Source organism: Bos indicus, chromosome 15 (genome assembly GCF_029378745.1).
Source record: "Bos indicus isolate NIAB-ARS_2022 breed Sahiwal x Tharparkar chromosome 15, NIAB-ARS_B.indTharparkar_mat_pri_1.0, whole genome shotgun sequence".
Classification (NCBI taxonomy): Eukaryota; Metazoa; Chordata; class Mammalia; order Artiodactyla; family Bovidae; genus Bos; species Bos indicus.
In genome coordinates this window covers 1,806,868-1,834,861 of record NC_091774.1, presented here as the reverse complement: position 1 = coordinate 1,834,861, position 27,994 = coordinate 1,806,868, and the positions used below count along the sequence as shown (strand labels likewise).

At 40.8% G+C, this 27,994-nt stretch overlaps 1 protein-coding gene and 1 pseudogene across 2 annotated transcripts in view; one reads left to right on the top strand and one right to left on the bottom strand.

Moving 5' to 3' along the window:
* The first annotated feature begins 4 nt into the window (after positions 1 to 4).
* Positions 5 to 27,994, top strand: part of GPR83 (G protein-coupled receptor 83) — a 43,226-nt gene continuing 15,236 nt past the window's right edge. For both annotated transcript variants that reach the window (XM_070803278.1, XM_019975840.2), the window contains exon 1: positions 5 to 27,978. In XM_070803278.1, the coding sequence (XP_070659379.1) occupies positions 27,616 to 27,978 (363 nt within the window). In that variant the 5' untranslated portion in view covers positions 5 to 27,615. The remainder of the gene's footprint in view (positions 27,979 to 27,994) is intronic.
* Positions 9,933 to 11,073, bottom strand: LOC109569259 (nucleoside diphosphate kinase 6 pseudogene; annotated as a pseudogene).

The following is a 27,994-nucleotide window of genomic DNA, read 5'->3' as shown; positions in this document are numbered from 1 at the left end:
CTGTTAGAGCTACAGCAGTGCTTATGAATCATGTACAGCCACCCAACACTAGCACTTGAGTGCCCTTGATCACAGTACCTCATTTCAAGTGTTTCGTTTTTGTTATGTTTAAAAATCAGTATTTTCTCATCTGTAAGCTTATAAAACTGACTTCGGTCTACCTATAATTGCATTTGAACTGATTATGGGATGTATCTGGACTTTGAGCAAGTGTTGCTAGAGGTGAAAAGGCATTGCCTAGTAGAATGAGAGGCACAATTGCGTATCTGATGGTCTTTTGTTTTGTTTTGCCTGTAGGTCTTGATAGTCTAGAAATAGGACTTGTGAAATGACATCTAACCATCTGTCATAGACATACCTGAAAGCACCCAGCAGCTCATCATTCTAGTCTTGATTTCTGAGCTTTTCAGTAGTGCTTTGAAACCAGGTTACATTTTTTAAACTTTTAATTTTGAAATAATATCAAATTTATGGAAAATGTGCAGGAGTAATAGAGAACTTTTTACCTTTTACTCAGATTCACCAATTTTTAACTTTTCATCATTAAAAAAAAGTATTCTGTATGTGTGTATGTTCCATGCCATTTCCTTCTCCAGAGGATCTTCCTGACCCAGGGATTGAACCCAGGTCTCCCGCATTGCAGGCAGAGGTTTTAACCTCTGAGCCACCGGGGATCCATACATATATTCATATACAAACATGAACATGTACACTTATGTGTAATTTTTTTTTCAGTCTTTGGAGAATAGATTGCAAGGGGAAATGCTTCTTTGCCCCTTAATACTTCAGTGTATATTAGTGTGCCCTCAAATGTTGTTCTCTTCCCTCCCACATCCCTTTCTCTGCTCTATTGTAAGTAAACAATTTCATTGTTTATCTTTTCTGTATTTATTTTAGCTAAAAATGAATTTGTGTATTTTAATTTCTCCATTTTTCTTATGCAAAAAGTTGTATGCTATATAATTCTCTCCCTGCCCCCCACCAAACAATATATCCTGAAAATTACACCAAACAATTTATATAGATTTTTCTGTTTTTCATAGCTGCATAGTACTCCCTTGAGTTTAAATACAGTGGTTTATTCTATCATTTTCCTGTATTTGGGTATTTAAGTAGCCCCAGTATTTGCAATTATATAAACATTTCTGCAGTGTTAACATTGTTAGTATTTTGTTATTTATGGATGTGTATCTTCAGAGTAAATTCCTGGAAGGTGGAATTGCTGGGTAAAACAGTAGATGTTCGTGTAGTTTTGCTAAATACCACCAAATTCCCTCCATAGGGGTTACTCTGTTTTGTATTTCTGCCAAAGATATGTGAGACAGCCTATTTCTCCATAGCCTCACCATTAGAATTTATTGTCAAGCTTTTGATTTTTTGCCAATCTAGCGGATGAGCATCTCCATATAATTTTAGTTTGCATTTCTGTTATGAACCTGTAAATATATATTTCAGGGCCATCTTTGGTATATTGCTTGTTCATGTATTTAACCCCTTTTCCTAAGATCTTTAGTTCTTCCACCCCCACCAATTAGTAAAAATACTTTTATGTTAAGGATATTAGCCCTTTGTCTATAATGCATTACTTTCTTTTTGTGCTCTTACAGTTTCATTTGTCCACATTTAGATCTCTGATCCACTTAGAGTTTGCTCTTGTGTAAAGTTGTAAAGAATAGATTTAATTTTCTCTTTTACAAATGACTATCCAGTTGTCTGTCCATCATTTATTAAAGCTGCCTCTTTGCCCCAGTGATGGGCTAGGTTCCCATATGTTGTATGGTCTATTTCTCAAGTTTGTTCCCTTCCATTGGTGCTCTTCATGCACCAATAGCACAAAGTTTAAATATGAAGGCTGTATAGTATGTTTTAATATGTAGTATTAAAGACTAGAGATCTCTTTAAGAAAATTAGAGATACCAAAGGAACATTTCATACAAAGATGGCCACAATAAATTGGACAGAATCATATGGACTAATAGAAGCAGAATATATTAAGAAGAGGTGGCAAGAATAGAACTGTACAAAAAAGATCATGACCCAGATAACCATGATGGTGTGATCACTCAACCTGGAGCCAGACATCCTGAAGTGAGGAGTTAAGTGGGCCTTAGGAAGCATCACTATGAACAAAGCTAGTGGAGGTGATGAAATTTCCAGCTGAGCTATTTCAAATCCTAAAAGATGATGCTGTGAAAGTGCTGCACTCAATATGCCAGCAAATTTGAAAAACTTAGCAGTGGCCACAGGACTGGAAAAGGTCAGTTTTCATTCCAGTCCCAAAGAAAGGCAATGCCAAAGACTATTCAAACTACTGCACAATTGCATTCATCTCACATGCTAGGAAAGTAATGCTCAAAATTCTCCAAGCCAGGCTTTAACAGTACATGAACTGTGAACTTCCTGATATTCAAGCTGGATTTAGAAAAGGCATAGGAATCAGAGATCAAATTGCCAACATCTATTGGATCATTGAAAAAGCAAGAGAATTCCAGGAAAACATCTACTTTTGCTTTATTGATTATGCCAAAGCCTTTGACTGTGTAGATCACAACAAAGCGTGGAAAATTCTTCAAGAGATGGGAATACAAGACCACCACCTTACCTGCCTCCTGAGAAATCTGTATGCAGGTCAAGAAGCAAGAATTAGAACCAAACATGGAACAACAGAGTTGTTCCAAATTGGGAAGGGAGTACATCAAGGTTGTATATTGTCACCCTGCTTATTTAACTTATATGCGGAGTACATCACACGAAATGCTGGACTGGATGAAGAACAAGCTGGAATCAAGATTGCTGGGAGAAATATCAATAACCTCAAATATGCAGATGATACCACACTTATGGCAGAAAGTGAAGAGGAACTAAAGAGTCTCTTGATGAAGGTGAAAGAGGAGAGTGAAAACCTGGCTTAAAACTCAGTATTCAAAAAACTAAGATCATGGCATCCATCCCATCACTTCATGGCAATAGATTGGGGAAACAATGGAAACAGTGACAGACTTATTTTCTTGGGCTCCAAAATAACTGCAGACATGAAATTAAAAGATGCTTGTTTCTTGGAAGAAAAGCTATGACCTACCCAGACAGCATGTTAAAAAATAGAAGAAATTAAAAGATGCTTGTTTCTTGGAAGAAAAACTATGACCTACCCAGACAGCATATTAAAAAATAGAGACATTACTTTTCCCACAAAGGTCCATATAGTCAAAGCTATGGTTTTTCCAGTAGTCGTGTATGGATGTGAGAGTTGGACTGTGAAGAAAGCCGAGTGCTGAAGAATTGATGCTTTTGAACTGTGGTGTTGGAGAAGACTCTTGAGAGTCCCTTGGACTGCAAGGAGATCCAACCAGTCCATCCTAAAGGAGATCAGTCCTGGGTGTTCATTGGAAAGACTGATGTTGAAGCTGAAACTCCAATTCTTTGGCCACCTCATGCGAAGAGCTGACTCTAAGACCCTGATGCTGGGAAAGATTGAGGGCAGGAGGAGGAGGAAATGACAGAGGATGAGATGGTGGGATGGCATCACTGACTCAATGGACATGAGTTTGAGCAGGCTCCTGGAGTTGCTGATAGACAGGGAGGGCTGGCGTGCTGCAGTCCGTGGGATTGCAGAGAGTCAGACACGACTGACTGAACTGAACTGAACTGAGCTGAATGTAATAGGGCTCATTACCCCTCATAGCTTTTCATTTTCAATGTTTTCCTAGGTATTTTGTGTTTGTTTTTCCAAAGTAACTTAAGTATCACTTTTGTAGCTTCAACAGCAACAAAAACTGTTTTGGTATATTTTTTTAGAATTTTATTAAATTTACAAATTAGGAAGAACTGATATCTTTTAAGGATATCCTATCTAAGAACAAAGACTAACATTTATTCAAGTTTATTTTATGTGTCTTAAAAATGTTTAAAATGTTCTTCATAGAGGTTTTGAACACTAAAAATCTAATCATCAGTATTATTTCATCTTGTCATGCTGGTACTGTGATTATGGTTTTTCTCCTCCATTATATCTTATAACTTGGTATTATTTTTATATATGAAATCTATTTGTTTTTGTATAATAATTTTATATCCTGCTAATTTGATGAATCCTGTCACTTAAATTTGTTTTATCTTTGATACATTTGGCTTTTTCAGGTGTAATTTTATGTGATCTGCCAATGAAGATATTTTTAGGTCTTGTTTCAGTTTTTATGCCTTTAATGTTTTTTGTCTTATCTAAGTGCACTGGCCTCCAGTGTAAATATATCAAAAAACTGCAAAGTACAGACAAGGAACATAAAATTTTAGCTTCTTCTCCAAATTTTATAAATTTAGCAAATGATAACTTCATTCAAATGGGCTCATACAGTGTGTACCTTTTTTTGTGTATAACTTCTTTTTCACAATGTAATATCTGAGCTACAGCCATGTTGCAGCATTTCCCTACTTTTTCATTGCTTATAGCAGTTCCCACTCCCACCAGCCACATAGCATGGTCCATGTCCTTATAAAATACTTGATATTTTCACCCTTTCTCATTTTAGTCATTCTGATGGATATGTAGTACTGTCTTCTGTTTTTATTTTCATTTTTCTGATAACTAATGATGTTAAGAAACATACATGCATATTTTTTTCACAATTTTGATGTCTTTTGTAATATATGTATTCAAATATTTTGCCCATTTTTGAGTGAGTATTCTGCTTTTTTTTTAAACTGATTTCTGAGATGTATGTTTTATATAATTTCTTTATTGTGTGTATGTATTGAAAATTCTCTCCAATGGCTTACCCTTTCATTCTGTAAGTGATGTTTTGTTGAAAAGAAGTTCTTCATTTCAACAAAGTTCAGTTTATCAGTGATTAACGTTTTTGTGTTTTATTTCTCTATCCTAAGATCTTAGGATCTGGAGGTTCATCTATGTTATCTCCCAAAAGTTTATTGATTTGTCTTTGACATGTAACTCTACAGTCCAGCTGGGCATTTATTTTTATGTGTGGTCTGAGATATGAATCATTTCATTCTACTCCACATGGAGACGCCCTTGCCCCAACACCATTTGTTGATATCACTTGTCATTTTCCCCTGCAGTGCAGAGCTCTCTTAGTCATTAATTAACAGACCACATATACATATGTGGATTTATTTCTGACCTTTTTATTCGGTTCCATTACTCTGTTTCAAATTCATTACTATACTTTTATAATGAGCTTTTCATCTACTAGAACATGCCTTCCCTCTTTGTTTTTCATTTCCCCAAAAATATCTTGGTAATTCTTGGCTCCATAAATTTTCAAGTAAATTTTATAATCATATATACTGCTTGTGAGTTAATATAAGTTTTTAGCAAAAATACTTCTGTAGTTTCAGTTTGGTTATAATTTTTTAATTGAAATATAGTTGATTTACAATGTTATGTTAACTTCTCCTGTACAGTAAAGTAATTCATATACACACACACACACACACACACATTCTTTTTTCTTTATTCTTTTCCATTATGGTTTATCTCAGGACATTGAATATAGTTCCCTGTTCTATATGGTTGGTTATAATTCTTAACTGTTATCGATTGTAGTTGATTTAATTCAAACTTTGATCTTATTCCCAGACTTGACATTTCCTTTGATAGTCAAAGAAACCAATTTGGGTTGCTAAGAGCTAGCTAATGTTTGTGACATTAAGAAAATATCCTATTCTTGCTGTTATTTTTCTGTTTCTTACCTGAAATGTTACCAACCTTGTTTACCTGGCCTAATGTTCCTTTGCCTGTTGGTGACCTAGCCTGTCAGGAGAGAGTAGTAATGATTCCCATGCCCCAACCTCACCCACCTTCCTTTTTTCCAAGCTGTGTAAGCCAGGTGGATTACCCTCCTCTCCCGAGACCCTTTGTTCATTTACAAAACAGCCAGTCCAGGCTTTCTGCCAGTTCTGACCCTCACTATCCAACCCCCTCTGTCTCTCCAGCTGTTGGTTTCCTTCCGTCTTCATGTCCACTCCCTACGTGACATCCCCTTGTATTCTGCAGGGGTCCCTTCTCCCCAGGGGTCACACCAGGGAATGAGGAGAGGTGGACGATGAAGGAGAGTGATGTTCATTGAGTTGCCCTTCCCTGCCAGGCCCAACTGTGTATGAAAGTGTTACTCGCTCAGTTGTGTCCAATTCTTTTTAACCCCATGGATTGTAACCTGCCAGGCTTCTCTGTCCATGGAATTCTCCAAGCAAGAATACTGGAGTAGGTAGCCATTCCTTTCTCCAGGGGATCTTCCCAACCCAGGGATCAAAGCCCAGTCTCCTGAACTGCAGGCAAACTGTATCATCTGAGCCACCAGGCTTCCAGGTGTGTATATGCGCGCTCATTATTCTCATAACACTAAAAAGTAGGCATTACCCTTTTTAAAGAGCATAAGATCACAACAAACGGGAACATCCTTAAAGAGATGAAAATACCAAACCACCTTACCTGCCTACAGGGAAACCTGTATCCAGGTCAAGAAGCAACAGTTAGAACTGGACATGGAACAACAGACTGGCTTAAAATCGGGAAAGGAATACATCAAGGCTGTATGTTGTCACCCTGCTTATTTAACTTATATGCAGAGTACATCATGTGAAATGCTGGGATGGATGAATCAAACAAGCTAGAATCAAGATTACCAGGAGAAACATAAACAGTCTCAGATATGCAGATGATACCACCCTAATGCCAAAAACCCAAGAAGAACTAAAGAGTTCTGATAAAGTTGAAAGAGAGTGAAAAAGCTGACAAAATTCAGCATTCAAAAACGAAGATAATGACACCCAGTGCCATCATTTCAATGGCAAATAGATGGGGAAACAATGGAAACAGTGACAGTGATTTTATTTTCTTGAGCTCCAAAATCACTGCAGACATTGACTGCAGCCATGAAATTAAAAGATACTTAACTCCTTGGAAGAAAAGCTATGAAAAACCTAAACAGCATATTAAAAAGCAGAGGTATCACTTTTCTGATAAAGGTCTGAATAGTCAAAACTATGGTTTTTCCGGTAGTCATGTATGGATGTGAGAGTTAGAGTATAAGGAAACTGAGCAATGAAGAATTGAAATTTTTGAACTGTAGTGTTGGAGAAGACTCTTGAGAGTCCCTTGGACAGCAAGGAGATCAAACCTGTCAATACTAAAGGAAATCAGTCCTGAATATTCCTTGGAAGGACTGATGCTGAAGCTGAAGCTCCAGTGCTTTGGCCACCTGATGTGAAGATCTGACTCATTGGAAAAGATCCTGATGCTGGAAAAGATTGAAGGCAGGAGGAGAAGGGGACAAGAGGAAGACATCATCAAGTCAATGCACATGAGTTTGAGCAAACTCTGGAAGATGGTGGACAGGGAAGACTAGAGTGCTGCAATCCATGGGGTCACACATGGAGTGAGGCGTGATTTAGCAACTGAACAAGATCACACAGCTAGTAAATGTAGAGCTGAGATTTAAATCTGAATCCATATCTTGTTCTTTCTGCATGACCACACTGCCTCCCATGAAACTGATCTTTCTGCATGACCACACTGCCTCCCATGAAACTGAAGCATGTCCTGACTTAACAACCTAAAACAGTAGTCTCAAATCCTGGTGCATCTTTGAACAGAGATTATATAAAAAAGAAGGGCAAAGTACAAAGGAAACTGTGAGCTGGATCTCATGTTGGTGACTGGCCCAGACAGAGTAAACACCCAGAGGAGAGCTTTCCCGTGGAGAGAGACTTTTCAAATGGTTACAAGGATTCATATTAAACAATAAGCAGTAAATATGGGTGACTCATTGACCAAGTTCTTGTGAAAATTGAAAAGTAAATGGTATCCAGTTGGTTCAGATAAAATCTATAATAGATAATAGATTATAGAATGGGTGACCACTGGGATTGTCAGGATTAATTCAGTTAGGTTTAATGTGTCCAGCAACTAAAATTATTTAATAATTTCCTATGGGAATTTTTCTATTTTTTGGTTTTCTCCCCAAATCACATTGATTATTTTTTTCTGATTATAAAAAAATTGGAAATACATAATTAATATAATAAATATATATGTATTTGTGAATATACTTTGTTTCTTTAAGATAAATTCTTAGACATGAACTTTTTGAATATAAAGTGTGGTTACATTTTAAAGACTTGGTAAAAGCTAACAAATTCCCTTGTTGAATGGCCAGAGGACATGCATTTTAAAGTGATAGATAGGAAATGCAAATAGCTAATAAGCCCAGGACGTTATTAGTAATTAAATTAACCTTAAGGGACATGTCATTTTTAACTGTCAAAATAGAATTTGTTTTATTCATTTGATACACACACACATATATATGTGTATGTATATATATATATTTATATTTGGCTTCAGGACATGTTTAATTACTCCAGTTACAGATAGATAGCACTGAGGCTACTGCCCTAGCCTTGAGGATTCAGTGGAACACAGACTTTTTTTCAAATATATTTTTGAATTTTTACAATGTTGTGTTGGTTTCTGCCATATACATATCAGCCATAATTATGCAATACATCCCCTCCCTCCTTAGCCTCCCTCCCCTCCCCACATCTCATCACTCCAGATCATCACAGAGCATCAGGCTGGCTCCCTGTGCTACACAGAAACTTCTCACCAGCAGTCCCTCTTACACCTGATAGTGTATATATGTCAGTGCTGCTTTCTCCATTCGTCTCACTCTCTCCCTCCCTGACTGTGTCCACAAGTCCATTCTCTTCATTTTCATCTCCGTTTCTTCCCTGCAAATAGGTTCATCAGTATCACTTTTCTAGATTTCATATATATGTGTTAGTATACTATATTTGTTTTTCTCTTTCTGCCTTTCTTCTCTATATAACAGGCTCTAGATTCATCTACCTCATCAGAACTGACTCAAGTTCATTCTTTTTTATGGTTGAGTAATATTCCATTGTATATATGTACCACATCTTCTTCATCCATACATCTGTTGATGGACATCTAGGCTGCTTCCATTTCTTGGCTATTGTAAACCATGCTGCTATGAATACTGAAGGTACATGTGTCTTTTTCTGTCATGGCTTTTTCAGGATATATCCCAGTAGTGGGATTGCTGGGTCATAATGGTAGATTTATGCCTATTTTTAAAGGATTTTCCATACTGTTTTCCATAATGGCTATATCAATTTACATTCCTACCAACAGTGTAGGAGGGCTACCTTTTTTCCATATCCTCTCCAGCATTTATTGTTTGTATATTTTTTGATGATGACCATTCTGACTGGTGTGAGACAATACCTCATTCTAGTTTTGATTTGCATGTCTCTAATAATGAGTGATGTTGAGCATCTTTTCATGCATTTATTTGCCATCTGTATGTATTCTTTGGAGAAATGTCTATTTAGGGTCTTCTGCCCATTTTTTGATAAGGCTGTTTTTTTTTTTCCTGATACTGAGCTGTATGAACTGCTTATATATTCTGGAGATTAGTCCTTTGTCAGTTGTTTCATTTGCAATTATTTTCTCTCTTCTGAGCATTGTGTTCTAATCTTATAGTTTCCTCTGCTGTGCAAAAGCATTGAAGTTTAATTATATCCCATTTGTTTATTTTTGTTTTTATTTCCATTACTCCAGGAGGTGGGTCACAGAGAATCTTGCTGTGATGTATGTCAAAGGATGTACTGCCTATGTTTTCCTCTAAGAGCTTTATAGTTTCTGACCTTACATTTAAGTCTTTAATCCATTTTGAGCTTATTTTTATGTATGATGTTAGGAAGGGGATATTGACTTTTCATTAAGAAAATAGACCATGTATTACTAATACAAAGTCACTGCATTTTTCAGGCAAGTCAATTAGACAAGCTCCTCCTTGAAAAAAGATAAGTAGTTCTCAGGAAAAAAAAGGAACCATCATTTCTCTGAACCACCCATGAGCATTCCAAAGACGAGGTAGAGAGAGAGTTAAATTCTAGAATGGAAGGTAGGCAGGAGCTAGGCCTTCACATAGGTGGTGATGTTCAGCAGAAATGCCACAGGAGCCCCAGGCATCCCTGGTCCTAGCAGAATGCTCTGGACCAGAGGTCTGTGAGAAAGGCCAAGCCACACCTCCAGTCCTCACAGACTGACTGGCCTGCATCCGGCCGGCCCTGTGCCCTGTTCCAGCTATACAGAGGATGCCTCCCTCTGGGACTCAGTACACAGGGGCACAGAGCAACTGGGGCTTCTCTTCTCACACCAGCCTGTTCACCAGCATCAGGGAAGAAGCTGCACTCTCCCTACTAGCTGAAGCCACAGCATCCAAGTCAGGGGTTGTATTACAGGTATTGGTGAGGTCCAAACTCCCATGAAGTGAATCTGGGGCCAGGCAGCATGCTTGAAACACTCTGGTGGGTCCCTGCACTGTCCCCCAGAGCTGGGTGGTGTCCTTGAGGGCAAGGACATAGGCCACTGGCCATAAACTTCCCCAGCCTCTGACAGAGAAAACACCCTTCATGTTCTTGGTAAAACTTCTGGCAATATCCCTTTCTCTACAGAGCTTCTCTCATTCGTACAGTGAGGACCTTGCTGCTCTGAATCTGCAGATGAACAGCCTCCAGGATCAGTGAGAGCAGCTGCAGGCTTGGTCAGGGCCAGAGTGAGCTGGAGGGCCTGAGGCTCCGCAATACAAGGGTCACCTCCCTCCTGCTGTCAGAGAGACTGACTGGAGACCCATCAGGGCTGTACTCCTCACCCTTCCTCATCTGAGCCCTCAGGCGTGGGTTATTGAGTGCTAGCTCCTCACTGGACACTAAGTGAAGGCAAAACAACAGCAATAACAACAAACAACCACCCACAATAGACATGACCTCATGGGATTTTTAGTCTAAAATAGGCATTTTTTTTTAGCTATTTGCCAGGACCATGCTAAGCACTTTATAAATATTATTACATCTAATCATCACAAAACTCTATGTGGTATGTATTTTTATCTACTGAATGAGGAAGCAGATGTTCAGAGACTGACTCACATATCATGGGGCTACACAGGCTAAGGATTGAATCTCAGCCTTGACTGACTCCAAAGACCTCACCGTTAACTTCTGGGTGAAGAGGATTCTTTCAGAATGCATTTCAAACTATCGGTTCAATGACTGGGTGTTGGTTAGGGTGAAGGAAAATGGGGCTCTCCTGTTGCTCATGGGAGTGAAGATGGATGAATGTTTTCAGCAAAGCAATCTGGCGAGATATCATAATCCATCAAGAGCTTTCATCTTTACCCAGAATTCCATTTTTTAACATTCTATCCCAAGGAGAGAATCAGAAATGTGATCAAAGATTTATGTACAGACATGTGAGCATGTGTGCTAAGCCACTTCAGTAGTGTTTGACTCTTTGCAACTCCATGGACTGTAGCCTACCAGGCTCCTCTGTCCGTGAGGATTCTCCAGGCGAGAATCCTGGAGTGGGTTACCATGTCCTCTTGCAGGGGATCTTTGTAACCCAGGGGTCAAACCCCTGTTTTTTGACTCCTGTATTGGCAGGTGGGTTCTTTACCACTAGCACCACCTGGGAATCAACAGACATACCTCAGAAATATTGTGGATTCAGTTCCAGACCACTGCAATAAAACGAATACCATAATAAAGTGAGTCACATGAATTTTTTGGTTTCCCAGTGCATGTAAAAGTTATGTTTACACTATACTGTAGTCTATTAAGTGCACAACTGAATTATGTCTTTAAAAAGTACATTCCTTAATTTAAAAATATTTCATTGTTAAAAAATGCTAACTGTCATCTGAGCCTTTAACAAGTTGTCAGTCTTTTTTTTTTGGTGGAGGGTCTTGCCTTGATGTTGATAGCTGCTGACTGATCAGTGTTGTAGTTCCTCAAAGTCGGGGTAGTTGCTGTGGCAATTTCTTAAAATAAGAGTAATGAAGTTTGCTCCATTGATCGACTCTTCCTTTCAGGAGCAATTTCTTTGTAGCATGCAGTGCTGTTTGACAGCATTTAACCCACATAGAACTTCTTTCAAAATTAGAGTCAGTCCTCTCAAATCCTGATGCTGCTTTCTCAACTTAGCTGATTTAATATTCTAAATCCTTTGTTGTCATTTCAACAACCTTCACAACATCTTCACCAGAAGTAGATTCTAGCTCAAGAAACCACTTTTTTTGCTCACCCATAGGAAGCAACGTTTCATCCATTAAATCTGTATCACGATATCACAGCAATTCAGACATATCTCCAGGCTCCACTTTCAGTTATCTTGCTATTTCCGTCACATCTGCGGGTACAGCTGCCACCGAAGCCTTGGACCCCTCAAAGTCATCCATGAAGGCTGGAGTGAACTTCCAAACTCCTGTTCATGTTGATATTTTGGCCTCTTCCCATGAATCCTGAATGTTCTTAATGACGTCTAGGATAGTGAGTTCATTCCAGAAGGTTTTCAATAGATTTTGCCCAGATCCATCAGAGGAATCACTATGACAGCTATAGTCTTATAAAGTGATGTTTCTTAAGTAATAAGACTTGATAATCAAAACTGGAACCCCTGATGACTCAGACGGTAAAGAATCTACCACCAGTGTGGAAGACTGGAGTTCTATCCCTGGGTCAGGAAGGTCCTTTGGAAAATGAAATGGCAACACACTCCAGTATTCTTGCCTGGAGAATCCCATGGACAGAGGAGCCTGGTGGCCTACAGTCCATGGGGTCACAAGGAGTCGCTTCACTTTCAGTCAAAACTACTCCTTGATCCATGGGCTGCAGAATGGACCTTGTGTTAGCAGGCATGAAAGTAACACTAATCTTACTGTATATCCTCATCAGAGCTCTTGGGTGACCAGGTGCCTGTCAATGAGCTGTCATATTCTGAAAGGAATCTTTTTTTTTTTTTTTTGAGCAGCAGAATCTCAGCAGTGGACTTAAGACATTAAATAAAGCATGTTGTAAATAAATGTGCTATCATCCTGAACTTGTTCCATTTGTAGAGAGCAGGCAAAGTAGATTTGGCATAATTATTAAGGGCCCTAGGAATGGTAAATGGGCATTCACTTCCACTTCAAGTTACCAGCTGCATTATCCCCTGTCCTTTGAAGCTTTGAAGTCAGGCATTGACTTCTCCCCTCTAGCTATGAAATTCCTAGATGGCATCTTCTTCCAATATTAGGCTGTTTCATCTACATTGAAAATCTGTTATTTAATGGTGCCACCTTCAGTAACTATCTTAGCTAGATCTTCTGGATAACTTGCTGCAGCTTCTACATTAGCACTTGTACTTTTATGTTATGGAGATAGTTTCTTGCCTTAAACCTTATGAATCAGCCTCTGCTATGAGACTTTTCTTCTGCAGCTTTCTTACCTCTCTCAGCCTTCAGAGCATTGAAGAGACTTAAACTTTGCTCTGGATTAGGCTTTGGCTTAAGAGAATGTGGCAGCTGGTTTGATCTTCTGTCCAGACCACTAAAAACTCTCCATATCAGCAATAAGACTGTTTCTGTTAACCATCTTTGTGTGTTCACTGGAGTAGCACTTTTAATTTCCTTCAAGAACTTTTCCTTTGCATTCACAATGTGGCTAACTCTTTGGTGCACGAGGCCTAGCTTTCAGCCTTCCTCACTAAGCTTAATTATTTCTAGCTTTTAAAGAAGAAATGTGTGACTTTTCCTGTCACTTGCACACTTAGAGGCTTATAATTGGCCTAATTTCAATATTGCTATGTCTCAGGAAATAGGGAGGCCCAAGGAGAGAGAGAGTGATGGGGAAGGGCTGGTTGGTGAAGCAGTCAGAACCCACGTTTATCAATAAGTTTTGCCATCTGTGTGCATGGTTTATAGCACCCCAAAACAATGACAATAGTAACATCAAAGATCACTGATGCCAGATCACCATAACAAATATAATAATGATGAAAAAGTTTGAAATGTGAGAGTTAGCAAAATATAACAGAGACACAAAAGAAGCATATGCTGTTGGAAGGACAGCATTGATAGACTTGCCTGATACAGCATTGGCACAGAACTTCAATTTGTAAAAAAAAAAAACACAGTATATGCAAAGTACAATAAATGAAGTGCCATAAAATTTGGTATGCTTGAACAACTGATTGGATATTTGATTTTAAAATTGAGTATATATTATACTCTAACAATATGTATTATTATAAAAACATAATATATGTAAATACATAGAATATATGGAATAATTTATTTCATAAATAAAAGTAAATTACATCATAATAGAATGTCTAGAATTTGCCTTAAAACAATTTGGACCAGAGGAAGGGAAATGGATTGGACCTGGCTAATGGATACATGTAAGTGCATTATATCATATTTCTATATAAAAAGGCTTAAAATATTTATGTAAAAGATGATTCCATCAAGCATTATTTATTGCAGTGAAAAATACACTGTAGTATGGTATTCCTTGAGGCAAAATATATGCAGCTATTAAAAGGGATGTTTTTGAGAAAAATATAGTAACATGGAAAATGCTCTCAGAATGATGTAGTCCAGACACAAAACTGATAAAATTAAACTTCAATTATTTTAAAAATGTAAAGGAAACACCAAAAAGTTAATAGAAAGATTGTGGTGATTTTTTTATCTTATTTATATGTTTTTATATTATTTTATAAATACCATTTATACTCAGAAAAAAAGAGAGTGATGTATAGAACAATGCAGGCAATCTTTACATCTAACAGGTCCCTTACTATTGTCACTGTCAGAGACGGGTTATTGGTCTCATCAGCCAACTGAACCAATGTGACCTGGGTGACAGGTTTTGGTTACATGTAAGGAGGCCGTTGGAAAGGAAATAAAACTACTGGCTTTATAAGTTACACCCTGTACTTCTGCAGGACACAGCCAGTTGTGTTTGTGAGAGACAGTTCCATTTTCAAGGAGTGATGATGAACAGCTCTGCTTTAGTTGTATGAATGTTTGGAGTTTTTTGTCTTTAAAAACACTCTATTGATGTTTTCATATATAGATTCATTAAGTATTTAGTAAGAGCCTGCTCTATGCTAGGTACCATGCTAGGCATGGTTTAAAAGATGAAGAGATACACCCTGAAGAAACCAAAATTGAAAAAGACACATGTACCCCAATGTTCATTGCAGCACTATTTACAATAGCTAGAACATGGAAGCAACCTAGATGTCCATCGACAGATAAATGGACAAAGAAGCTGTAGTACATAAACACAATGGACTATTACTCAGCCATAAAAAGGAACCAGTTCTAATGATTCAGTTCTAATGATGTCAACAAACCTCTATAGAGCCTATTATACAGAGTGAAGTAAGTCAGAAAGAGAAATGTGAGTATTGTATACTGATGCATATATATGAAATCTAGAAATATGGTACTGATGAATTTATTTTCAGGGCAGCAGTTGAGAAACAGACATAGAGAACAGACCTATGGACACAGGGGGATGGGAGGAGGGTGAGGGTGTGATTTATGGAGAGAGTAACATGGAAACTTACAATATCATATGTAAAATATACAGCCAATGGGAATTTGCTGTATGACTCAGGGAACTCAAACAGGGGCTCTGTGACAACCTAGAAGGGTGAGATGGGGAGGGAGGTGGGAAGGAGTTTCGGGAGGGAGGGGACATGAGTGTATGGCTGATTCTTGTTGATATATAACAGAAAACCACGAAATTCTGTAAAGCAATTATCCTTCAATTAAAAAAAATAAAGTGAAAAAAAAAAAGATGAAAAGAGCAAAGTGCCCGTATCTAAGAAAGTTCAGTCTAATAGGAGAGGCTGAGGTAAATAGTTGTTACACTGGATAGAAAGGCTGAGGTAGGGCTTCCTAGAGGTTGTCTGGGGGTTGAGAACCCACCGGCCGGTGCGGGGGCCACGGGTTCAGTCCTTGGTCGGGGCAGATCTCACAAGCAAGCACCTAAGTCCATGCACTACAACGACTGAGCCCATGAGCCACAACTACTGAGTCCACGTGTCTGGAGCCTGTGCTCCACAACGAGAGAAGCCACTGAAATGAGAAGCCCATGCACCACATGAAGGGTAGCCCCCGCTCCCTGCAACTAAAGAAAGCCTGTGTGCGGCAGCGAAGACCCAGCACAGCCAAAAATAAATAAGGAAAAGCTGAGGCAGAAGTAAGCTCAGGATGAACCATCAAACCCACGCTGAGGATCCACACGCTCTTCCGAACTCACTTGCTGCTAAGATCTTTCACTTAGCAATTAAACTTTCAGGTATAGAATAAATGGTAGGGTCTTTCTCATCTCACAATTTAGATTACATATTACTCTTCTGCCCTTAATGTCAGGCTTTTATGGTATCCTTAATGTGATTTTTAAAAATAATCTGACTGATTGCCCAGGATCTGACCTTTACATTATGATTTAACATGTTTATTCCATTGCAAATAGTTTCTTCTTCAAAGATGTATGATCATCATATTTCAAACACCACAAACCTTCCTTGGTTCCCTCGACTGCAAGCTGAATTTTCAATTGTAATTACTAGAATTTGTCTTTATCATGGCATGAACTTTATAAAATAAAAGTCAATGTAAAATTAATATGAGAAAAGAATTTTTTTCTGGTGCTCAAAACCAATGGCTTCATTGGTAATTCAAAAAAAAAAAAAAAAAAGGTCTTATTAAAGCATTTTTCAAAGTGTATCAATGATAGCTATTACTTATATCCTGTGAAAATAAGTTGCAGATCTAGTAATGCTTTCTAGAAATAACTTTACAAAATTTTTATTTGGTATTGCTGTAAGAAAAAAAACTAGTCATCATTCCTCCCTCTATAAAATGTAAATTAATAAAAAGGCTTAAATATCAGGCTTAATTATCCTCTTTCACTTTGTGAGGATCTGGTTTGAAACAAAGCGCACAGCAGAAGTAAAAGAGAAAGAGGAAAAAATAGCTCAAGAGCAATTAAGAGCATAGAATTAGAGCTGGTGCTAAGAACATGACTCAACCTGTAGGATTACAGAAAATCTCCTTGTAACATCCATTCCATGGCTCTACCAATAGAGGAACTGTATCTTTTTCTCTTTGCCTCCTCAGAGATTTACTGAAGAAATCCTCATTTAAGTGGTTAACCATCAGTAGAACCAGAAAATATAGTTATTTTCATAGAAAGTAGACTTTATATTGAGTTCAGAAGATACAGTTTGTATAATTTTAAATGATTAAAATGTAGCTATGTCTCTGAACCCTACTAGATAGAAAAAGGAGTATTCAGAAAAATTAAGGCTTGCATCCTGGGTTGTCTGATTCCAAGTTCAAAATCTCTGCTACAGTTCTGCTCATTTCCCTTATCTGGGTCCTGGGCTAGGGTCTAGGAGGTAATAACAATGAGATACACAGAAGAGCTGACAATCAGAAAGACAGATAAATTACAAATTGACAACCACAAGGTAAAGGAGACGTCAGAGAACAGACAACATGGTATGGGAGCAGTTTTAAATGAGATCTGAGGGCACAGACTCTGCTTGTTCTGAGATGGTGGCAGTCGAAGGGGTCGGTGAATCTGACGAGAGAGCCCTTGAGCTGGATCTTAGAGAAAGAAGAGATGTTTCCCTGGCTCAGGGGTGGGAGAGGATGATTCCAGACAGGTAAATAGTATCTTCAAATACATAGCATCATGAAATTGGTGGGCTGCGATAAGACCCCAAAATTCTATCCATAGTGAGCCGTGAAGAAGAAAAGGGGCAAGTTTAAGAAAATGAGGGAAGAGTAGGATATGTTTAGTTTAAAGCTGGTTGAACTCTAAAGGCATGTGGATATTCCAGGTGGAAATGTCCAACCAACAGTTGAATATATAGCATTAATCTGGAGCTTTCAACAAAAGTGTAAGAGGAGGTATAATTCGGAAAGAATAGTGAGTGATGGTTCAACCAGTAGAGATGGTTGAGATCACTCTCGGATGTTTAATTCAAAAGGAGCAGATAACAGAGGATGGCACCCTGGATCACCAACACTAACTAGCAGCCCTGTGGTGGTTACAACAAATGCCACCATTTATTCACATCATGGTTTAAATAGGCTGATATGAGTTGGTTCAGTACCAACACCATTTATTTATTTGGGGGGGGGGTACAGTTTATTTTTTATTTTTTGTGTATGTTTTATTTTTTTTATTTTTAATTTATTTTAACTGGAGGCTAATTACAATATTGTGGTGGTTTTGCCATACATTGACATGAATCAGCCACAGGTGTACATGTGTTCCCCATTCTGAACCCCCTTCCCACCTCCCTCCCCATCCCATCCCTCTGGGTCATCGCAGTGCACCAGCCCTGAGCTCTCTGTCTCATGCATCGAACCTAGATTGGCGATCTATTTCACATATGATAAAATACATGTTTCAATGCTATTCTATCAAATCATCCCACCCTCGCCTTCTCCCACAGAGTCCAAAAGACTGTTCTATACATCTGTGTCTCTTTTGCTGTCTCGCATATAGGGTTATCATTACCGTTTTTCTAAATTCCGTATATATGCATTAGTATACTGTATTGGTGTTTTTCTTTCTGGCTTACGTCATTCTGTATAATAGGCTCCAGTTTCATCCACCTCATTAGAACTGATTCAAATGTATTCTTTTTATGGCTGAGTAATATTCCATTGTGCTTTCTTATCCATTCGTCTGCCAGCGGTTATCTAGGTTGCTTCCATGTCCTGGCTATTATAAACAGTGCTGTGATGAACATCGGGGTACATGTGTCTCTTTCAATTCTGGTTTCCTCAATGTGTATGCCCAGCAGTGGGATTGCTGGGTCATATGGCAGTTCTATTTCCAGTGTTTTAAGGAATCTCCACACTGTTCTCCATAGTGGCTGTACTAGTTTGCATTCCCACCAACAGTGTAAGAGGGTTCCCTTTTCTCTACACCCTCTCCAGCATTTATTGTTTGTAAACTTTTGGATAGCAGTCATTCTGACCATTGTGAGACGGTACCTCACTGTGGTTTTGATTTGCATTTCCCTGATAATGAGTGATGCTGAGCATCTTTTCATGTGTTTGTTAGCCATCTGTATGTCTTCTTTGGAGAAATGTCTGTTTAGTTCTTTGGCCCACTTTTTGATTGGGTCATTTATTTTTCTGGAATTGAGCTGCAGGAGTTGCTTGTATATTTTTGAGATTAATTCTTTGTCAGCTGATTCATTTGCTATTATTTTCTCCCATTCTGAAGGCTGTCTTTTCACCTTGCTTATATTTTCCTTCATTGTGCAAAAGGTTTTAAGTTTAATTAGGTCCCATTTGTTTATTTTTGCTTTTATTTCCATTACTCTGGGAGGTGGGTCATAGAGGATCCTGCTGTGATTTATGTTGGAGAGTGTTTTGCCTATGTTTTCCTCTAAGAGTTTTATGGTTTCTGGTCTTACATTTAGATCTTTAACCCATTTTGAGTTTATTTTTGTGTATGATGTTAGAAAGTGTTCTAGTTTCATTCTATTACAAGTGGTTAACCAGTTTTCCCAGCACTGCTTGTTAAAGAGATTGTCTCTTCTCCATTGTGTAGTCTTGCCTCCTCTGTCAACGATAAGGTGTCCATAGGTGCATGGATTTATCTCTGGGCTTTCTATTTTGTTCCATTGATCTATATTTCTGTCTTTGTGCCAGTACCATACTGTCTTGATGACTGTAGCTTTGTAGTATAGCCTGAAATCAGGCAGGTTTATTCCTCCAGTTCCATTCTTCTTTCTCAAGATTGCTTTGGCTGTTTGAGGTTTTTTGTGTTTCCATACAAACTGTGAAATTATTTGTTCTAGCTCTGTGAAAAATACCATTGGTAGCTTGATAGGGATTGCATTGAATCTATAAATTGCAATAATTGTAGTATACTCATTTTCACTATATTGATTCTTCCAATCCATGAACATGGTATATTTCTCCATCTATTTGTGTCCTGTTTGATTTCTTTCATCAGTGTTTTATAGTTTTCTATATATAGGTCTTTTGTTTCTTGAGGTAGATTCCTAAGTATTTTATTCTTTTCATTGTAATGGTGAATGGAATTGTTTCCTTAATTTCTCTTTCTGTTTTCTCTTTGTTAGTGTATAGGAATGCAAGGGATTTCTCTGTGTTAATTCTATATCCTGCAACTTTACTATATTCATTGACTAGCTCTAGGAATTTTCTGGTGGAGTCTTTAGGTTTTTCTATGTAGAGGATCATGTCATCTGCAAACAGTGAGAGTTTTACTTCTTCTTTTCCAATCTGGATTCCTTTTATTTCTTTTTCTGCTCTGATTGCTGTGGCCACAGCTTCTAAAACTATGTTGAATAGTAGTGCCAGACCACCATTTTAAAAGCTCCTATGTAAACATGTAGAGTGAAATCAAACAATTTACAAAAAAGAAAAACAGAAAAAGAAAAACCTGGAGCCACAAACTGTAGGTTGCTTGTGTGTACTTCCTTTTGCTTATCCTAAATATACCATTTTACCCTATGGCTCCAGTGTATTAGAACTTGGAAGCCAATTCCTTGCATAACATTTCCACTTTTATTGCTTTTGAGATGATCTTCAGCCATGGTTTATATTTCAGCCCTACTTGGTTTATTTGTAGTTTAAGTAACATGACATTCAACTTTTGCCATGAAAACAGACAGATTCTGTGTGACTATCATGTACTGGAAGTGATGCTAAGTGCTCTTTCTTTCCCTCTGCCACTGTGATTGTCACCAGAGAAGGAATGTGGGGGTGATGACTTTTTTAATCAAGTAGGGATTTTCAGGAAACAATATTGGTGTTAAGTGAGCAATTGCTTGTGGTACCAGGAATCTTGGTGTGGTGCAGCTGTCAGAAACAACTTTCTAAGGATCTGTGTGATATTGTTATTCTTTATCTAGTTTTTATTAAAAATATTTGTGAACTGATTTGTTATTTTTCTTTTTGGTTTCAAGTCCATTTGAAATAGTTAAACACTAAACTCTGCTCTCTGGTTTGTTCAACATGTATGACTATTATTAGAGATGAAAATATAATTACTATTTGACATTGAAAGATTTCAGAATGAATGTCCCTAAAATATGCCACTTACACTTATTGATTAGTTTGAACTGAAGTCAATTAAGGTACAAAAGACTCGGGAAGAGTTGTTGCTGCTATTGTTGTTTTACCTCCCCCTTAACTGCCTAAAAGAATTCAGAGGGAGAGTCTGGTCCAGGAAGATAGATTTTGCCGGAGGTAACTAAGAGCAGTGGGCTGTTTGGAAAGCTGGGGGAAACCCAGCAGAGCCTCTCTGTTCAAAGTCCTTTCTGTGCCACTGTCTCTGTGAGGCACAGCAAGCACTGATTGACCAGCATTGGCTCTTGCTGTCTTGCTGTGAATTGTCTTCCTCCCCTTTTAAACTCCAGACACCTATTGCCTTCTTCTTATTTCAGAATATGGCCTCTCAGCCTCAACTGCCCGACTTTCAGGGAGCCTCTCACTATCTTTCTTTGGGCTCCCATATGTATGTAATTAAATGTGATTTTCTCATGTTAATTTGTTTTCATTTGTTTGTTGGTTCATGAGTGCTCAGTCGTGTCTGATTCTTTGCAACCCCATGGATTGTAGACTGCCAGGCTGTGCTGTCCATGGGATTCTCCGAGCCGGATTACAGGAGTGGGTTGCCATTTCCTCCTCCAGGGGATCTTCCCAAGCCATGGATCGAACCCGGGTATACTGCATTGCAGGCAGATTCTTTACCATCTGAACCACCAGGGAAGCCCGTTAATCTGTTTTATGTCAATTTAATTAATAGACCAGCCCAAAGAACCTAAATAGGTAGAAGAAACTTTTTTGTCCCCAACAGCATGTACTGACTGTACACAGCATCCTTGGTTCTATTCAGAAGGCACACAAGAAGGAGCTGCTTCATTCTGGAAGCTCCGTGTCTTCTGAAGTCTCCTTTAGCTCAGTTCAGTTCAGTCGCTCAGTCGTGTCTGACTCTTTGCGACCCCATGAACCACAGCACGCCAGGCCTCCCTGTCCATCACCAACTCCCAGAGCTCGATCAAACTCATGTCCATTGAGTCGGTGATGCCATCCAACCATCTCATCCTCTGTTGTCCCCTTCTCCTCCTGCCCTCAATCTTTCCCAGCATCAGGGTCTTTTCAAATGAGTCAATTCTTTCCATCAGGTGGCCAAAGTACTGGAGTTTCAGCTTCAGCATCAGTCCTTCCAATGAACACCCAGGACTGATCTCCTTTAGGATAGACTGGTTGGATCTCCTTGCAGTCCAAGGGACTCTCAAGAGTCTTCTCCAGCACCATAGTTCAAAAGCACAAATTCTTCAGCGCTCAGCTTTCTTTATAGTCCAACTCTCACATCCATACATGACCACTGGAAAAAACATACCCTTGACTAGACAGACCTTTGTTGACAAAGTAATGTCTCTGCTTTTAAATATGCTGTCTAGGTTGGTCATAACTTTCCTTCCAAGAGGTAAGAGTCTTTTAATTTCATGGCTGCAATCACCATCTGCAGTGATTTTGGAGCCCCCAAAAATAAAGTCAGTCACTGTTTCCCTATCTATTTGCCATGAAGTGATGGGACCAGATGCCATGATCTTCGTTTTCTGAATGTTGAGCTTTAAGCCAACTTTTTCACTCTCCTCTTTCACTTTCATCAAGGCTTTTTAGTTTTTCTTCACTTTCTGCCATAAAGGTCATCTGCATATCTGAGGTTATTGGTATTTCTCCTAGCAGTCTTGATTCAGCTTGTGCTTCATACAGCCCAGCATTTCTCATGATGTACTCAGCATATAAATTAAATAAGCAGGGTGATAATATACAGCCTTGACCACTGGAAAAACCATAGCCTTGACCTTTGTTGACTAACTAATGTCTCTGCTTTTAAATATGCTATCTAGGTTAGTCATAACTTTCCTTTCAAGGAGTAAGCATCTTTTAATTTCATGGTTGCAATCACCATCTGCAGTGATTTTGGAGCCCCCCAGAATAAAGGCAGTCCTTTTCCTATTTGGAAGTCTCCTTAGTTATAGACATAATAATGCTGCAGAGCCAACAAAGTGTCTGAGGAAGGCTTAATAGTTTAGTCTTAACATGGAACGAGTGGGAGATGTTCTTTCACTAAGCACTGGACTGCTCCATCAGTTCAGGGGAAGTCAACGACAGTGCTGCTGGACTGGGAACTCGGGAGGCCCAATCCTGGCCAAGTGGAGAGCTGGAAGCCTGGAAAAGAGGAAGTGTTCTAGAATTTATACCTCCCCTTGGATATAGGGCTTCCCAGGTGGCTCAGCTGGTAAAGAATCTGCCTGCAATGTAGGAGATCTGGGTTCGATCCCTGGCTTGGGAAGATCTCCTGGAGAAGGGAACAGCTACCCACTCTAGTATTCTGGTCTGGAGAATTCCATGGACAGTATGGTCCATGGGGTCGCAAAGAGTCGGACATGACTGAGCGACTTTTACTTCACTTGGATATTGGGGGCTTCCCTAGTGGCTCAGATGGTAAAGAATCTGCCTGCAATGCAGGAAATTTGATCCCTGGGTCAGGAAGATCCTCTGGAGAAGAAAATAGCAACCCACTCCAGTATTCTTGCCTGGGAAATCCCATGGACAGAGGAGCCTGGCGGGCTACAGTGCATGGGGGCTGCAAAGGATCGGGCATGACTGAGCGACTAATATTTTGGGTATTGTGAATACTCCTGACCCCTTCAGAGCACACCGGTCCAAATTCCAACTGCAGCCTGAGGGCCTTCTCTGGCTTCTGAGGCTCACTTCAGCCACCCACTTGGCAGGCAGGAAGTAGAGGAAAATTATCACACCCCGGGAGCAGCCTTCAACCCGTAGTTAAAGGAGGTGGTGTGTAGATACTCCGGCTCTCTCGCAGAGCTTGCACAGCTGCTGTGCGTGCTTTGTATCAGCTTCCCCAGCAGGACTACGCCCAGTCGCCCACAATGGTAACTGGTCTAACAATACGCTCTTTATCGGCCACCTTCCTTTCCTTGTCTCGTTTTTCCACCTTTCCCTACTCCTGTTTGCTTCCACTTCCCCAGTAAACTTGCATTAAAAACTTTGTCTCAGGATTTACTCCCGTGGAAAGGTAAGGACTGAAATATGTCACCTCATCTTTCAGAAAAAGAGTTTCAGGCCTCCGGCACAAATGCTGTCACGCCCACAAGGTGGGCACGGCAAGCAGGAAATCACCATGAAGGCATGAGTGCTCCAGACTAGTGTGCGGTCCAGAGCACCAAGCAAAGTACTTAGATAACAGAGCTCAGAAGGCAATGCCTATCTTGGGTTTCTTTCTCTGTGCTTGATGCTGACTAGCCTTCTTCTGCCCATACCTCTTCCTCAATGCTGAGATTAATTCAATTAACCAGGGTTCCGTTTTCTAAGCCACCATCACATTTGAGCCTTGCCTCCCTGTAATACTGGCAAGTCATCTTGAGATACTGGCAAGCATCCAATCTACCTGGGCTCTTGAGTTGCATGTTCACAGGCAGTCTCTTGGTTTTTTTCCTGATATTTAGATTCCTAAGTATCTATTATCTCATCAATCTGGCACCCCTGTCGCTTCTCCTAGGATCAGTCACATACTGCCCTATTCCAACCACATGACTCCATGAGACCCACCAGGTCCATCAGCAGAATCAGAGGACATCTGCATATCAGCTTCTGCTCCCAGACATAGTTGTTTACCAAGGGAATGTAAAGTGATGAAATAAGAGTGGACCTCTTTGAACTTCTGATAAAATAATGGAGAAAGGTAGGCTAAAAGCTCTGGGAGGGAGCTAAGGTCCAAGGAGGATCTTTTGTGTTTCTTGTATTTGACCAAGAATGTGGCAATCATCCTTGCTTCCCCCCTCCAGTCTCTGTCAACCCTGAGCCCCACCTTGCTGGCACCAGGATCCAGGTCTCCAGTCTGCTCCTGAATCACTTGAACAGCCTTCCCTCTCTATTTTCCCGTTGCCAGAGTGTTCTTTCTAAAATGCAAATCTGATCTTATCAGTCTCTACTTGTAGCCATTCTGTGAATTCCTGTTGCTCTCTGGAAATCATTCAGATCTTTATGAGGATTTCAAAACTGATGGGACCCTTTTTGTCTGGCCCCCTGCCTACCTCTCCAGTCCTCTCTCTCCACTCAACTCTTCAGGAAAAAAAAAAAAAAATGTTGCCTGCCATTTCAGCAAACAAAGACTTGTCTGCCATCAAGCCATAGCCACTAAGGAGCATTCAGAATGAAGAAGAGGATACTGGCCCTAGAAAGTTAAGATGTGTGTCAAAGGAATGATTTCAATGAGTCCAGACTCTTGCATCTTCCCATACATAGAAGAGCATGAAACTCATTAACTTGAGATGTCTGTTTTCTTGATTAGCAATCATCTTTTGATATTTGACAACTTGCTTATTTGTTTTTATTTAAACAAAAACTCCTTTGTATCCTGGGCTTCCCAGGTGGCTCAGTGGTAAACAGTCCACCTGTAATGCAGGAGATTCAGGAGATGCAGTTTCAATCCCTAGGTTGGGAATATCCCCTGGAGGAGGACATGGCAACTCACTCCAGTAATCTTGCCTGGAGAATCCCATGGACAGAGGGGTCTGGAGGGCTACAGTCCGTGGGGTCGCAAGAGCCAGACACGACTGAGCACTCACCACTACCACCACCTATATATCCTGCCCTCTCTTTCCTCTTTGGAGCAGCTTCTCAGAGCCATCTGAGAGTCTGTATCCCAGGCTATAGTCTTCAATAAGGTCCCTGAATAAAGCATAACTGGCATTTTCTAAGTTGTACGTTTTCCTTCAGTCCACATCTCTTTGCATAACACTCAAGCACTTCCTGCTCCTGCAGTTGAATGAGTTAGACTCACAGTCATCTCCGTGCCTCCGCATGTGCCACACAGAGACTCTCTCCTTACGGAATTCTCCATCTTCTTCCCTCTGCCTCCTCTGTGACCTAATGACTCTTGCTGGTCCCTTGGGACTGAGTTGAAGTGTCACTTTCTCTGAGAAGACTTCCCTGATTTCCTCTCACGTAGATCAGGGCACCTTGTACTTTACTCTGGTGACACTTAATCAAACTATTTTCTATTTGCTTATTGACCTGTGTCCCTGGAGCTCAAGGGGGTACAGAAGCTCATGTCCAAATTTCCTAGAAAATTTCCAAAATGAGAGGTGGCTAGGCTTTCCCTCAGTGAGAAAAGAGGACTTGGGTGGGAGGGGTCTGTTCTCCAGGGATTGGGTAAGACAAAGGATTTCTCCTGAAGGAAAGGGACATCTCAGAAGGGACCTGGGCTTGAGTCATTTGATGGAGACCTAAGGGTACTTCTCAGCAGGGCACCATTACAAAAAAAAGTCTGCTTGGGCTTTGCCAATAAAACAAGCGAGGAGGCAGTTACAAGTAGTCAACCAATTACTACATGCAGAGCCCAGAGCAATGTGGTGGGGTAGCCCTATGGGACTGAAAACTCCACATACAGGAAAAGGAAAGCTTTCCACTAAGGCCAGAAAAGTGAAACAACTTGCTTAAGATTTCAGAGCTAGGTTGCTGCTGCTGCTGCTAAGTCGCTTCAGTCGTGTCCGACTCTGTGCGACCCCATAGATGGAAGCCCACCAGGCTCCTCCATCCCTGGGATTCTCAAGGCAGGAACACTGGAGTGGGTTGCCATTTCCTTCTCAGAGCTAGGTAGGACATGACAACACTAGGATTTGACTCTGATTCAACAGGATTGTATGGAATGGATGGCAGGGCAGGAGTGACTTGGGTGGGTGTTTGTGTGTGTATGTGTGTGTGAAAGACCAGGTGAGTAAAATACCAAGATTTCGTGGAGAAGTAGGTGGGAACAGAAAACAACATGCATAACATCCCTTATAGATACAGCTTCAGAAACGCCCATGGCAGAAAACTCAGTTACCCAAGAAGTGGGCACAGAGCTATTTACCTCCTTTGATTCCTGGATCACACCAGGAGAACTGCTTTGAAGTGTTTCCTGGAAAAACAAGCCCACACCCCCCCATTAAATCTTAGTGAAGGGAAGGAAGCGAAGTCTGGCCAGCCTCCCAGGACATCTTAAGTCTGGTCACTGAAGACGCTAGGAGAAAGTCTACATCGATTTCATTGTTCACATTGTGCCAGAATCCCCAGGGCCCAGGGACACACCTCAACCTGAAACCTGCCAAGACTGACACTCAGACAAGATCAGAGCAGCCCCAGCGCGGAACCAGGTGCTGCCTGGAGCAGGCACACCCAGTCGCTGCCGCGCGCCCTCCGAAACCCCAACTGCCCCGGGGCGCATTCCTCCCGCTTCCTTTCAGACGGCTAGGCTTAAGCAGAAGGCAGGCGGATACGAGTCTTTAGCGAAACAGCCCTGAAGCCCAACTGGAGTTTTATTTCTAGAGCGAGAGCGGGCTGGGGCAGGGGGTGGAGAGGAGCTCGCCGAGCCAGAGCGCGTCACCGTCGCCCGGAGAGACGCCGCGCCGCGCGATCTGCAGAGGCGCTCGTTCTCCCGCAGCCGGAGGGCGTAGCGGAGACACGAAAGTGGCGCGGGCGGCCCGGAGCGCGCGATCACGGGCGGGAGGCAGGCGGGGAGGGGCCGCCCACCGAGCGCGGCGAGGTCCGGGGTCCCGGGACGCACGGCCCACGCGCTCCTCTCCCTGTGCCCAAGCGCACGTGCGCGGCCCGCGGGGCGTCCGGCCCGGCCGGCCCCGGGCGCGGGGCTCCGGCAAAGATGACCCCTGGCTGGGTGCTGCTCTGCCTGCTGCCTGCGGTGCGGGCCGCGGACGAGCGGAGCCCTGGGGCGGCCCTAGCGGGCCCCAATGCCTCGCACTTCTTCTGGAACAACTACACCTTCTCAGACTGGCAGAACTTCGTGGGCCGGAGGCGCTATGGGGCCGAGTCCCAGAACCCCACGGTGAAAGCCCTGCTTATCGTGGCTTACTCTTTCATCATCATCTTCTCGCTCTTTGGCAACGTTCTGGTCTGTCATGTCATCTTCAAAAACCAGCGGATGCACTCGGCCACCAGCCTCTTCATCGTCAACTTGGCCGTCGCCGACATCATGATCACGCTCCTCAACACCCCCTTCACTTTGGTGAGGCCGAGGGCTG